Raw genomic sequence first — 15,048 nt, 5'->3', positions numbered from 1 at the left:
CACAGCACTTCAGAAATTCCCTGCACTTAGGGTTAGGGTTGGCTACAGCTGAAATTTGGGGAAGGGAGGAAATTGCAAGCTACTGCCCGTGAGTGCCTCCAGCCCTGCAAATCCTCTGCCCCGACCCATACCATGATTGCAGAGCCATTGTCATCACTTCCCTGAGAATTTATTCATTAAAAAGTCTGAATATGATGAAAGCAGTAAATAAAGAGACTTTTTGCCCTGGCCACAGAGGCTCTGACTGGCCACAGCAATGCAGGTGGATTCAGGTGGTAAGCAAAGTGCAGAGCATCCCCTGCAAAAAAAAAGAGCTTACCAAAAAAAGAGCTTCCCGGAGATGTCTGGGAAGATCCAAGCTGAATCCTGAGAGCTTTTTTTTTTTTTTTTTTTTTTTTGAATATTTAACATAGCTGAAGCTTCACACAGCACAGGAAAGTCAGGCTCCTCCTGTGGCACAGGTTGGCGTTTTTTTTATTATTTTTTTTAATTTTATTTTATTTATTTTTTTTTTTTTTCCTGGCGGTGACTTTACTGTTGTTCTCTGGGCACAAACTCAGCAGATCTCCGAGTCCCCATCCCAGGGAACGGGGCACGATGGCTCATAGGGTCCTGGCCATCTGGGTTTCTCTTCCCAACCTTTTCCTCTCCAAGATGTCCAAGCCAAATCCCTTCACTCTGTACAGTGCTGGTGTCCTGGGGCAAGGCTTGTTCATACCCCTGGGTTGTCCCATGATAGGGGTTATCACGTTATCAGTAACTCTGCTACCCCACTAAAGCACTGTGGCTTTTTTATTTTATTTTATTTTATTTTATTTTATTTTATTTTATTTTATTTTATTTTATTTTATTTTATTTTATTTTATTTTATTTTATTTTATTTTATTTTATTTTATTTTATTTTATTTTATTATTTTATTTTATTTTATTTTATTTTATTTTATTTTATTATTTATTTTTATTTTATTTTATTTCATTTCATTTCATTTCATTTCATTATTTATTTATTTTTTAATGCAGAGAGCCCCAGTCATGGAATCCGAGATTCCATGAAATTCCATCAGAAATCCTGATGCAGGCACACCGGGGCTTTGATAACTTCCATTTCTGCCTGGTTTTTGTAAAAGAGAGATCTCTGATCTCTGCCTTGCAGGGATGGGTGTGCTCAGTCAGCCAGCAGCACGTGGAGGTTATTAATGGGATAAAGTGCCCCAAATGGGGCCAGAAACCCCACTGCTTGTGAAGATGAAGGTGAGGAGGAGCTGGAGCCGTCTCCTCCACAGCTGGCTGGGTCCCTTCCCCTTCCCCTTCCCCTTCCCCTTCCCCTTCCCCTTCCCCTTCCCCTTCCCCTTCCCCTTCCCCTTCCCCTTCCCCTTCCCCTTCCCCTTCCCCTTCCCCTTCCCCTTCCCCTTCCCCTTCCCCTTCCCCTTCCCCTTCCCCCTGATCCTTTTGCTGCTGACTTTTATTATTATTATTATTATTATTATTATTATTATTATTATTATTATTAAATTAATTATATTAATTTATTAATAAATGTATTTATTTATTTATTTATTATTTATAGCTCTGGATGGCAATGGGGGGCTTTCAAGCTCAGCTCTGATCCCTTCGGGTCCACGCACAGCTGCAGCTTTAATTTAAAAACCCTTAATTTAAAAATTAATTTAATTTATTTATTAATTTAATATTAATTAATTAATTAATTTAATAATAATAATAATAATAATAATAATAATAATAATAATAATAATAATAATAATAATAATAATAATAATAATAATAATAATAATACAAGTATTTAAATAATTATAATTATTTAAATAACACGATTATAATAAATTGATTATATAATTATTAATTTATTTATTATTATTTATTTAATTACAATTATTCATTTATAAATATCAATTTAATTATATGATCATTTAATCATATAATCATAAATATTTAAATAATTGAATTAATTATTATTAATTCAATGATAATTAAAATTAAATTAATAATTAAAGTTAATAATAATAGTAATTATTATTAATTTAATAATAATAATAAAAATAATAATAATATCAATACTACTACTACTACTACTACTACTACTACTAAATTAATTTTTTTAATTAAGGGTTTTTAAATTAAAGCTGCAGCTCTGCATGGACCCAAAGGGATCAGAGCTGAGCCTGAAAGCCCCCCATTGCCCTCCAGGGCTGGGATCAGCCCCAAAACTTCTCCCCAGCACCCCTGGCGTGCTGTGACCTGAAGGGCGCTCAGGATCTGACGTGTTTTCCCAAACCCTGCTTTTTGGGACTTGGCTGTTTATTTCACAAGCAGCGTTTCAGTGCTGTTGTCTTTGGAAAGGTTCAATCCCACTGCCTGCAGAGCCTTTGTGCTCCTCGGGGTATTTACAGGCAGGGGGACCGCGTGCTGGCTGCTCTTCCTGGAGGAGTCACGCAGAAGAATAATGAATTTTTTTTCCAATTTATGGGCTCGGGGCACCCTGCAGTGGGATATATTTTCCTGGTCGGAAAGGGATGTGCTGGAGAACATCCCCTTCCCCTGCCTTTCCCATCGCCTGCGCAATTTTCTCGCTGCCCAGCCCATCAACAAGCGGAAGGAGCGGCTTCCCCCCAGGTACCCAGACAATCCTTATTATGATTATAGGATTCTGGAGGAAAATAAACATGAATTTTTTTTGGTGGAAGGAGGCAGGGCAGCTCCACGTTAACCCTTTTTAGCCTTCCCTTTTCCCTCTTCCACAGGGAAAAATGGACAGAAACCAGCCTGGTCCTTTGGTGTCTTCCCCTGAGCTGCTCGTGCCTGTCCCCATGGGATGCCCTTGGTGGATGGAACAAATTTCAGACCTTAATTAAGTCTTAATTGACACTGCACATCGACATTCATACAGGAAAATTGACTTTAAAAAGAACAAAAATGGAGCACACAGAGACATGGAAGCATGGAAAGGTTGGAAGGGACCTCAAAATCATCCCATGGGCAGGGACGCCTCCCACTAGGAGACTTTTTTTGGGCATCTCTAGGGGATTTATTGGACAAGCTGAATCACCTCCCAGCTCCAGTAAAGATGCTCGTGGCTTGAAACTGGTGGGGCTGGGAATGGGGCACTGGGGACCGCAGAGGGGCCGGGTGCCGTGGGGACAAATTTTGGCCTGGCTGCCTGCTCTCTGCAGCCAGCACCGAGCTCAAATCACTGCTGACTGCTGCTCTCTGAGCTGCTCCTCAGCTCTGGGCCCTCTGTTCCCAGAATATTTTCTGCAATCGCTCCCCAGAGGTACGGGGAATCCTGGACACTTCGCAGCCGGGATTTCGGGAAACGGCGTTGGCACGCTGAGCCGTTAATTGCAGTTTTTCTCCAGCTTCCTGGAAAAAAAATAAAGCTGTAATATCCTCCGAGCTGCCTGTATCCTCACCACGGACCCCCGTGGAGGCACAAGGGTGCACCCAAAGTTTGCCCGCTAGAAAATCTCTGCAAATCTTTGCATTTTTTTCTCCACCTGGGTGCCTTTTGGATACGGCCAGTCCCAACGTGCAACGAGGTCGTGGTGCTGGGAGAAGCAGGAGATGGGGATGGAGAGGAGGGAAACCTTTATTTAACAGCTCGTACAACAGCCTGAAGATTTCAAAGTCAAGTTGAGCTGGGGAATTTTATTTTATTTTATTTTATTTTATTTTATTTTATTTTATTTTATTTTATTTTATTTTATTTTATTTTATTTTATTTTATTTTATTTTATTTTATTATTTTATTTTATTTTATTTTGCTTTATTTTACTTTATTTTATTTTATTTTATTTTATTTTACTTTATTTTATTTTATTTTATTTTACTTTATTTTATTTTATTTTATTATTTTACTTTATTTTATTTTATTTTATTTTATTTTATTTTATTTTATTTTATTTTATTTTATTTTATTTTATTTTATTTTATTTTATTTTATTTTATTTTATTTTATTTATTTTATTTTATTATTTTATTTTTTCCCCCTGAGTTTTGCTTGGAAAATTATAACGGTGTGCAGAGCTCGGAACCATCTCAGGTTCCGCTCTCCTTAGCAAACGACATTTTAACTAGAAAAGTGAGGTGAGAGGGATTAAAAATGTTATGACAAGCCTTTATCGGCGCCGTCTGAAAGCACTCGTGTCCTTCAGCGCCCCGAAAGCAACAGATTAGGACGAAGCTGGGAATATTCTCAATGACGCAGTGTCAGCCCTTATCAGATCTGGGGGATAAGGGACGTTGTTCTCTCGCCGCAGTGATTTCAAAGCCTTCGACACGAAGCTCCCGCACGAGTTTGTTATGAGTGCATTAAGCCCCAAAAGATGAATTTCGTATTTCAAGAGTAATCATTACTCAACCTGTCTCCGAACACGGAAGAGGCTTCCTGATTTATTCTGCTCTGTTTGTCTTGGACCTTCAAGTAAGCAAAGCTGGAAAAAAAAAAAGAAAAGAAGGGAGGGCACTCAGAAATAAGTAGGGAAACGCACTCAATTTGGCAATACTGGGACTAAGTTTTCTGTCCCAAGGTGCAAGGGATTTTTTTTTTTTTTCTCTCCGCAGAGCCCAGCAAGTGAATTCTGGTGAATGCCAGTTTAATTTAATCGACGTTAAATTAGTTGATGGAATTTTCCCTTGGGAAGATGGAGCTCTTTAGAGACTCTGTAGAAAGCACAGATTTGGGGTTGGTGCAGGAGGAGCAGCTCAGACCCTTCCCAAAGCCACAAATCCCTTATCTCCTTCTCTCATTTGGGATGCCAGGAAAGGCAGCTGACCCCTTCTTCACAATATTTCTTTATAAGACCTCAACCCGAGACCTGGGAAGCAGCACCAGATCATCCAAATAGGTGGGATTCAGTGATCCTCTGCTTGCTGTAGGACCGCAGGGTCTGTAACCCCCCCCATGGACATGTTCAAGGGGGGGGGTTACAATCAAGTTCCTTCCCCGTTTGCTCTCCGCGCTGAATCCCAGCCCATCGATTTCGGGAGGTTTCTCCAATTCGCCACGAATGATTTGAATGCTGATCCTGCCATCTGCAGCGCCGGTGACCTCAGGCAGGAGTTTTATGAGCTCCTCTTTGCCTCATTATCCAAGTCGTTAATTAAACTATTGATCAGTGCCAGAGACAGGACGGACCCTTGTGAGATTCTGCCAGATAAATCCCTTTGGGTAGGCAGGAGACTGGAAGGGAAGCTTCCCAATTACGCCTGCTCTTTTCCCCCCTCTCTGCATGGCTGGTAATTATTTTCCCCCTCTCTTTCTGGTAATTATAAGGATATTTTGGGGGTAGGGTCAAAATCCTTGCTGAAGTCAAGATATCTCCCCAGGTGGGCCAGCTGCGAGGTGAGAAATTAAATGTTGGATGTGATTTTCTCAAGTTTGATGTGATTTGTGAGCCCACATGGGACCTTCTGTATCCCCCGTGATGGAAAACCCCCTCCTCTAACAGCAGCAGGCGAGAAGGAGAAATCCCTTGGGGGGCTCTGATTGCCGCGGGGAGGTGGCCAGGAGCACCGTGGGGAGAAAACCATTATTTTGTTTATTTAAAAAAAATTTAAAAGCTATTATTTATTATTTAAAAGCTCCAACTTTGCTCTTTTCCAGAAGAATGAGCATCGTGCCTAGTGCACCAGTGTTGCTGTCCACAGCATGCAACTTGTTGGAAACCCTCATGGAGGTGGAGGTTTGGGGTGTGGGCTCCTCTGCCGCAAGCAAAGGCTTTAATTACGGTGAAATTGGGTCAAATTGGAGTGATTACTGAGTTTCTGTGGTGTTGGGGGCTTGGAGGCGAAGCTGTGCCCAGCTGGGTGCTGCGCATGAAGGAACCAGAGGGAGCCCCGAGGTGGCAGTGGTGGATTTATTAATTTTTTAAGGTTTTATTAATTTTTTAAATTAATTTATTAAGGTTCAGGAAACACAAGCCAGAGCGAGAAGTTGGATCTGTTGGGCTTGCTGACTCCAAAAAAAAAGGGGAAGGCCAAAGGGTGATAGATAAATAAAAATAAAGTTGTTGTCAAGAGGAGAACAACCAGGTTTTCCCCTGTGTCCCCCAGGGAAGGGCAGGAGGAAGTGTGTTAATTTTGCAACAGAGATTTGAGCAGGCTGGTCAGCCTCATCTCACGGACAAGTAGGCAATCAAGCCAGAAATTGGTATAAAGTTCATTACCTGGGCTAAAATAAACCCAATTTGGGGTTTATTTTAGTTCTGGGGCTCCCAATTCAAGAGGGATGGGGACAATCTGGAGAGCCACTTCCAACACGTTTCTTAAAAGAAGAGAAGAAGGGGAGAAGTGCTTTCATTTCTCTTGATAGAACCTCCAGCCCTAATTAATGGAAATTGCAGCAGAAAAAAAAAAAAAGAAAACAAACAACCAAAAAAAAACCAAACAAACACAAACTAATAATAGACTTACAGCTGATCACAAAGTTAAGAGCTGCTGTTTGCAAGTGCCTTGGCTGCTCACCCATGGAGAGCTCTCATCTGATAAAGGGGTTATGAAGAAAGTCAGAATTTGTGCTGTACTGTGCGTTGCTTGAGAAAAAAATCTCTGTAGGATGTGAAAATATGGATATGATGGATATGGATAAATATGGATATGGATAAATATGGATATGGCCATCGTGTGGGTGCCTTTTGCCTGCCCCAGTCCAGGGGTAATCCTGGCTCAGCACACCGCAGCCCTCAGCTTTTGGTGCTGTATGAAACAAATGGTGTTGTCGTTAGCTTGCTCTGGTTTGGAAAGTACCCTGGAGCAGCTTGAGGTTGGGCTGAACGAGGCAGGAAACCGCCTGCAAGCCGAGGACTTGTGCTTAGCCAGGAAAGACCCTTCTCTGCTGGGTGCAGGGAGGGTATGTCGTGGTCTGCCCCTTCCCTCCTGTCCAAAAAAAAAAACCTCATTCCTATTCCACACCTGCCAACAGTTTTGGTTTGGAAGCTTATTTTACCTGGTCATGACTTGGAAACCAAGAACAGTGCAGAGTCCCCAAATTTGGCTTTTTGATACTCATGGTCAGAGTCACGGAGTGGTTCACGTGGGCAGTGGGAAAGGGGAACAAAACCTCACCAGAGCCCAAAACCAGGCAGGAAAGCGAGGGCTAAGCCCCAAACCTTATTGTAGGACCAGCTGCCAGGCTGTGAGGAGTTAATGGATTTTCTCCACGGTGTATTTTATTTATTTTTTTTTTCCTCTGCATGTTTGGGGTGAACTTAGAAGTTTTGGTTTTGCTACTGAATTCCACTCTGGAGCCAAAAATTACAAGGTACCAATGGTCTGTGATGGCACGCTGATGGGACGAGGCCACCAACACAATCTACACTCGGGTGGAAAGGAGCCCTGAGACGGAAAGAATGCAGAAAACAGGGGAAGCTGCACCAAAATAATACCAGGCTCGACCTTTGCCTCGTAATTACGGCTGCCTCTGACAGCAGCCCCTTCAAGGAGCACAGCGAGGCTGCCTGCTCTGTGGGCAAACCCATTAACCACAAGCTCTGCTCAGTCTGCAAAAGGGCCGGGCTCCCCTGGGAAAAGTTTTGCTTTTCCCAAACAAAAATATGGGAAGGAACCTTAACGTTATGTACTTCAATAAGGTACTGTGGCAAGACAAGGCAAAAATAAGTTGTTATTGTTATTACTGCAAAATGTGGCTATGCTGCCAAGGTGCTACAAGCCTGCAGCTGGGTGAAGCCTTCAAGGATAGAGAACACCTTACAAGAGCAGAAGGAACAAGAATAATTAGCATTTTGGGGGAGCAAGGACAGATCATCATTCAAGGGTTCACTACAAAACACTTTTTTTTGTAAAAACCATTTATTTAAAAAAAAAAAAAAAAGCCAACAACTCTCAGGTCTCTGGTTTATGGTCGGTGCTGGCGTCGCTGAGACTGTCAGCAGGAACAAACACTTTGGAGGATAAAAATCCAGAAAATTGGAATGTCCAAAGGTTAATGTGCGTGGACTACCCCCTGTGAAGGTGCCACCTGCACCACTCATGCGTGGACGGGCTCCCGAGGCACTGCAGAGGAAAAGTGGGAAGCAGCCCCATTGTCCATCACTCCGAGCATCCATCCTTCACAGCTCGAGTCCAGGGTGATTCACACAGCTTCGCCTCCCTGGGCACGGATGACAATTCACATTTTTTGGCATCAGACTTTGGATTCTGGGCCCTTTGTGGTGCTTTCTGCCAGTTTCTTCTTCTCCGGGTCTGTCTTTGTCTCTGGTGCGTTTCTGGCTTCCATCTCCTGCCTCCTGAGGATCATGTACACGGTCACGAAGCACAGGAAAGCGCCCACCTCAAAGAAAAACTGGAGGCCAAGATACCTGTGGTGTGGAAACACAATCAATCAGGGCAGGAATGGCTTTGCTGTGTGAACCAAGCACCAAAACTCGACATCCCCAGGCACCCAGAAGACTCCGAGCATGGGGATGGGCTGCTCGGGCAGAGCTGGCCCCACTCAGCTGCAAGCTGGGCTCCTAAGGAGGATGGCAAAAAGAAGAGGAATAGCCATCAAACCCTTCTCTTTGGTATTGCGTTAACAGATCACATCTCCTGGTAAAAAGGAGGCAGATAAAAATATGTCTTGGGGCTGAGGGTGAATAGGACTTGCTGCAGCTATCGGGCAGGGACTCGTTTAGCAAGGATGAATTTGCAGTGGGAATGGAAAAACACCTACAGCTCCCTTCCAGCCCCTCCAGGGTGCACAAATCAGTTTTGGTGTCCTCTGTGTGTCTCCCTGTGGGAAGATGGACCCTAGGGTGCAAAGCATCCTACAGGGACCCCGCACCAGCTTGTGGGTAGCGTTGGGGGGTGATGCAGTGCTGAGTGGTGGCGAAGGGGTTGGGACAGGCACGGTCCTTGGCATAATTTTGGCTCTTGCCAAAGATTTCCCTCCAAGCCTTTCCTGGACACCACTGTGAATTAGCAGAGGACCTACAAAGACCATAAAAAGTCCAACTGCTTGACCACTTCAGGGCTGACCATAAGAGCACGTTATTAAAGGCAATCCCATGGCATAAAGGGCCACGTTCCCCCCATCCCTCGCCCCCACCACCAGCCCTACCTGTGCCTGAAGAGGTTGTTGTCGTAGTATCTGCAGGCTGCGTTCCTGTCACACTTCTTCTCCCAGAGGATGCAGGTGGTGTCGATGGCGCTGCCGTACAGAACGGGTCCTGGCATCCACGCTGCAAGCAGAGGGGGCTTTGTTATGGCACGGGAACATCTGTTTGGGACAGACCCAGCCCATCTGGCTGCAGTTCTGGGGGCCTCTGGGTGAAAAGGAATTCCCACCACGTGAAAAATATCCTGTGGGATTGGGGGATGTGATTCGCAGCCACCCCAATTTGCCAGGGCAAACATGGGAGTGTTGGTACCCAGCCAGAGGCTGTCCTCCTGGACCCAAATTCACTCCCTGCCCTCCTTCACTTAGCCACACGGATGCACCCCGATGGAGATGCCTCCTCTCCTCCCCACCACGCACAGCCTGGGAGGCTTACAACAGTGTGAAACCCTGCACAGAGCACATTTCTGCAGCCCTGGGACAGCTCGGGGATGAAACCCACATAAATTCCAAACACCTGCCATGATTTTCCAGGGTGGCATTTCAACGGATTTTAATTTACCTAAAATTCTCAGCAGCATGAACTGTATCCCAACGGCAAAGGATTTGTCTTCGGGCTGGATGCTCCTGAAAAAAAAATATAAAAAAAATAAAATAAATAAAATTGAAAGCGTGCCCTGCTGCTCTTATGCAAGGATGGATATTTCCCTCCCTGGCATCGCACCCCCACCCAGAAAGTCACCCTCCAGCTCAACCACCAGGAACCCGGGGCAGTTCCCACTGAGGTCAGTTCATTCACTAGGGCTGGAAGCTCACCGCAGTCTTTTCTTGGCTTGGAAAACCTACCCAGCCCCGCAGGAAACAGGGAGGAGCTCAGCCAAGTATTTTTGCTTTTAATTTAAAGAGTCTGTATGAGTAAATCCCAAACATTATAGCTGCTGGCTCTGCCGAACAAGGATGGCTTTCTGTAACTGAACAAGTGATTTACCCGTTGAGGATGTGACTTTTTTTTGTGATGTGTTGTCCCAGGGTATATTTTGGTGGCACCCCAGGGTTTTTCAGCCCATTTTGGGCTGTGGTTCCTGCTGGGGTCACACCAAGAGGACCCCAAGCGGCAGTACACCTTTTCCTTTCTCTCTGGCATTTGCAGAGTTCACTTGTAGCATAAATAGTGATTTAATATTGCCTGGGGGTCGAGGTAAAAATAGGCTTTGACCACAGCTCCTCCCTGAAAAGCAACTGTTCTGAGTGCATTAACCATGGAAATGGGCTTGAAGGTATCATTTATATATGATGTGCAATTAAACCTCCTAGCTTAACACAGAGCTGCATTAAAAAGTGATTAATTAATGGCATGGCTCGTTACTGAAGTATCAGCCGTGGGTGGGGAGAAGGAGCAGGATGGCTGCGGGACCAAAAGGGGGAGATGGACTGCCACGTGCACAGCCAGAGGAGAGGGGCAGGGAAGCCCCCTGTGCTAAAACCCCATAAAAACAGCAGGAGGAACTGGGCACGAGGCTCAGCATGGGGGTGATTTGACCCTCCAGTCCCCCAGAGAGACCCTTCCTCTCCGCTCCTCGGTTTCCCCAATTTCTCCACGCCCCCAGAGGAGCACCCAGGGGTTTCACCCAGCCCCGTGCCACCCCGGTGTCCCCACCTGAGGATGAGCATGAAGGACGGGGTGTGGGACGTGCTGGCGAGGATCCCGGCCACGCAGGAGAGCACCACGAAGGGCAGGAGGAGGTGGGAGCAGTCGGTGCCGCAGGTCCCGGGCTTGGCGAAGCCCCCCGGCCCGTTTTTGGAGATGCAGCTGCAGTTGGTGTAGTTCTGCAAAGGGGAGAGGAAAACCAGAGGCTGCTCATTCGATCACGGCAGTGGGGATGCCAGGGATCGCTGCCAGCTGTCAGAGGGAGGGCGGGTGTTTGGGTTTTGTCTGTAAATAATTAGCGGTAATTAGCACTCAACACTACTGGGAGCTGGGAAATAAAAAGAAATAATGAATCTGACAGAGGGTAGCAGGCTGAGCGGATGAGGAAACATATTTTTCCATCCCCACATCCAGCTCCCAACACGCTGTCCCCTCTGGAAGGAGCTCCAGTCCCACCAGATCCCATGGGCATCACTAGGATGTCGCACGTGTGAGCTCATTTGGCTGATGGGGAAGCAGAGCTGGGCCCACGGTGGGGTTTTAGTTCCATGTCTGTGCTTCCAGGGACACTTGGACGTGCTCCCAACCCTGACACATCCTTGCCTTGTCCACATGAGCCCCGGCAATGCCTCTCTACCCCTGCAGCCATCCTTTTGGGCTTGTGCTCCCAGTCCTTTTGATCCCTGCCTGCTGTGCACCGAGGATGCTTGGGCACGGGTTTATTTAATGCCATCATTTGTCAGCTGAATGCTCCGGCATCGTGAGTAAATCTGGATTCTTGGCACGGAACAGTCTCACCAGCAGCTGATAAAACACTCGAACCTGACGTGAGCTCGCTGGCTTGCGTTATATTTTGGGGGCAGAAATCTCCAGGGGAGCAGCCGGGCACCATCCTGCATCCCCAGCTTGTCTCCTGCAGGGGGGTTTGGCTGCGAGATCCTGCACCCCAGGGTGATGCTGGGCAGGGCTGGCAGCCAAAACGGGCAGAGGAGCAGCCCCCCTGCAGCACCTGGGAGCTTTAACCAGGGTGTTAAACCAGGAAACAGCTCCTGGGAGAAAATGCAAAACCTCACCTTTGAGAGAGGGTCATAAATAAGCGGCACTCTGTTTGCAAAGGAAGGATGCCCCGGGCAAAGCATGAGATTTTCTTCTATTTCCCCAGCTTTTAGTTATAATTCTCGTTCTTTTTTTTTTATTCTTTATTTACTTGTTTATTTTCCCTGAATAACTCATTATTTGGAGGAGACCTTTAAATAAAGAGGGTGTGATCTTGGAGTTCCCTGAGGGGGACAGACTTCCCCGTTCCCCATCACTGCCAAGGGAAGCAGCGTGACCGATTCTTGTACAAGGGATCCACAATGATCTGCTCCTTGCCGAGAGCAGGGGGAAGATTTGGGATGAAAGGGGATGCAGCCCCTCCTCCCACCTCCAGGAAAGAGGATTTAATATTTCAAATTAAGACCAGGATTTATCTCTTCCAGACATCTGAAGCGAGCTAAACCAAACCAGGCTCCTTCTGCAGTCATCGAAGGAGATGTGGGTCTCAAGAGGATGATCCAACCCCTCCATAGATAAGTGCCCATGATAGGAGAGATGAGTTTGGGCCAAAGCCATTAAAAAAAAAAAAAAAAGCAATTAGATAAATTAAAGCTCTGTTGATCTGTGTGATCACCACCTTTTCCAGAGAATCAGTCACAACATTTAGGGCAGTTGCATAAATATAAACGGAGAAAAAGGGCTGTAGATGCCTGGAGTGGAGCCTGAAAGCCATGCTCTGCTTCTCTCATCTGAACTCTTGGAGGATTTCAGAGCAGGGAACATGAGCCCAGTTGCAAAACCCCCCGAGCAGGGGGGAGAAACCACAAAGCCATGGGTGGCCCATCCCCATGAGAGTCATCGTCTGGGATGTGGTGCCACGAGGATGCTCTGTCTGCTGGGACAACCACCGGAGCAGTGGGATGAGGAGGAAAACCGAGAGCATCCCCACAACGGGGCGGTGAATCTGGGCAGGAAGGGGCTGCTGGATGGCAGGCGGCCAGCCCCGGGTTTGTCAGGGCGGTGTGCCCAAAAAAAACATCAGGCAATTGTTTTCTTAAGAGGCAGAGAGGCTCCCATCCAACTGTGCATGAATTTCCCTTCGCTTTTCTTTATTCCCAGCTCAGACCCTGCGGCCATTCTCATTTTGGGATGTCCACAGACCAGCTGGCAGCAGAGGGATGTCCCTGCCGCCACCCACGGCCATTCGTGATGGGGTTCAAAAGGGTTTTATGAAAGACAAACCCCATGGCACAAAGGTACCCTCAGTCCTGGGTATCATTCATGAACGACCTGGATGGCAGGGCAGGATGCACCCTGCGGGAGGCTGCAGGTGCCCAGGACTGAGGTTTGCTCTGTTTGCAAATGGGCTAAGTGCTAAAGGAAGGAATATTGCTGGTTTTCCAAAAAAAAAAAAGTGTTTGCATGGCACTGTAAAGGGAGCCCTTATTTTGTTGTGGCTGTATGCAACAATGCCTAAAATGACCAGAGGACTGGGCGATGTCCAGGAGCAGGGGATGTCAAAGGGCTGGAGATGTCTTTCCCAAGGAAGAAGCAGTTGAAAAGGATCTGCTGCACAAAAGGCAGGCACGGGAGTGCATAAAAGCACACTGGGGACTAAGCTCTGGCAGAAAATGTAAATGTTATTAAAATGAAGTGTTGTTAATTAACAAAATGCAGCTAAAAAGTGCCCAGGCGGTCCCACGCTGCTAATATATCCTGTGCCAAGAACACGGCGGAAACCCATTTACCCTGTATGCACTGCTAACAATTTTCAGCTAGGTTTTTGAACTGGCAGAGATTTCCTTATTATGCATTCGCTGAGCCGTATTGCCTGGAGACCCAACAGGCAAAGGGCTCAGTGAAAGCCCAGCCCTGGGACAAGTCTTCCTGGCCTGAAAATGGGAGAGAAACCATGCTAAATGTCAACGGTGTGTGAGCTGGAGCAATGGTCCCTCTAGGTTTGGCTTTCCCAGAGCATACAGAATTGCTAAAAGAGTCCCCAAAAGTAAGATTTACCTCTTCTCTCTTCATCCCTATACACAATCTACAGACGCCTGATGTATGGTGTGGTGTGCAGCACCACTAAAATAAGCTATATGATAAAAACACTTGGGTCATTTTTCCCCAGTGTAGGTTTCAGCTGTGTGGTTTTGGCTAATATTTCACAGGAAATTGTGCCACCTGCATTGATATTTTGCCTTCACACCTTGCAAAAATGCAAGCACTCAGACCTTGACCTGTTTCAGAGAACTTGATGCCTGAATTAGGAGCCTGGTTTCCATAGGTCCCTACTCAAGGAACGCGGATTAGCCAATTCACAGCAGGAGCCTGGTGGAGTGGGGGCAGCTGACCCCATGGAGAAAGCGTCCCTTGAGTATGAGAGGTGTCACACCGGGTGACCAAAGTGCTCAGCCCTTCGCTCAGTGCAGGACACGCAGCTAAAGGAGGTGACCTTGTTGGTCACAATTTAGGATGAAGGGAAAGCAGAAGGTCCTTGTGTCATCTGCAAAAAGTCCACTCAAGCTCCTGGATAACAAGGGAGATTTTGCAGCTGGGTTCCTGGTGCAGAACCCAAGTTGGGGTGAAGCAGTGGATGGGGACAGACACCTCGATGTCCTCAGAGGCTGAATATCTGGAAGCTCTCTGCCTGTTGCCTTGGCTCGGTGGGAATAACTCACCAGGACTGAATTGCTGTCGATATTCACGACCTCACAGCCAGCTTGGCAGGGCGAGATGTACTCGATACCGTCAGAGCCGCAGATGGGGTTGTAGGCTTTCTCGGGGCAGTTACAATGGAAGCTGCACTCCAAGGCATGGACCCCAAAGTCAGAGCTACAACAGAAAGAATAAATATAAATGCGTGGTACTGAGCATCATTAACATGCATCTTATATGGGAGATATTTTGGGGGATTATTACTTGGAGGTATTACCTGGGGATTAGTAAAGAAACATTGATTGTTTAATGCTCCCCCATAAAAAAAAAGGATGCATAGAAATTCCACTATAAGCCACAGATCCTTTGCTCAATGCCCAGGAAAAACATCCTGACCACCAATAGTCGTGGGAGTCGCCCACTTCCTTCGTTCTGCATTCCCAGCCCTAAATGCAGGGTGTAGGGCTGCGATGCCTGGCTGTGGGAGGTGGAGAGCACAGGGCTCGAGCCAGCTCTCACTATGGGATGTGCACGGATCAGCTTGTAGAAACCCAAATCAATCCTTTTGAGAGGGCAGGCAGTGCAGGGAAGAAGCCCTGGCTCTGAGGGCACGCTCCTGAAGCTGGCCTCTGGCCAC

At 46.4% G+C, this 15,048-nt stretch overlaps 1 protein-coding gene across 1 annotated transcript in view; it reads right to left on the bottom strand.

The window, feature by feature from the left end:
• Positions 1–7,617: 7,617 nt before the first annotated feature.
• Positions 7,618–15,048, bottom strand: part of SLCO2B1 (solute carrier organic anion transporter family member 2B1) — a 46,793-nt gene continuing 39,362 nt past the window's right edge. Inside the window, exons 11-15 of the mRNA XM_068685603.1 lie at positions 14,435–14,588; positions 10,728–10,897; positions 9,633–9,697; positions 9,074–9,194; positions 7,618–8,333 (exon numbers count right to left, since the gene is read on the bottom strand). Of these exons, the coding sequence (XP_068541704.1) occupies positions 8,159–8,333; positions 9,074–9,194; positions 9,633–9,697; positions 10,728–10,897; positions 14,435–14,588 (685 nt within the window). The 3' untranslated portion in view covers positions 7,618–8,158. The remainder of the gene's footprint in view (positions 8,334–9,073; positions 9,195–9,632; positions 9,698–10,727; positions 10,898–14,434; positions 14,589–15,048) is intronic.

Source organism: Anas acuta, chromosome 1 (assembly GCF_963932015.1).
Source record: "Anas acuta chromosome 1, bAnaAcu1.1, whole genome shotgun sequence".
NCBI classification, from domain to species: Eukaryota; Metazoa; Chordata; class Aves; order Anseriformes; family Anatidae; genus Anas; species Anas acuta.
The sequence above is the reverse complement of the archived record's forward strand: the minus strand, read 5'-3'. Positions and strand labels throughout refer to the sequence as shown.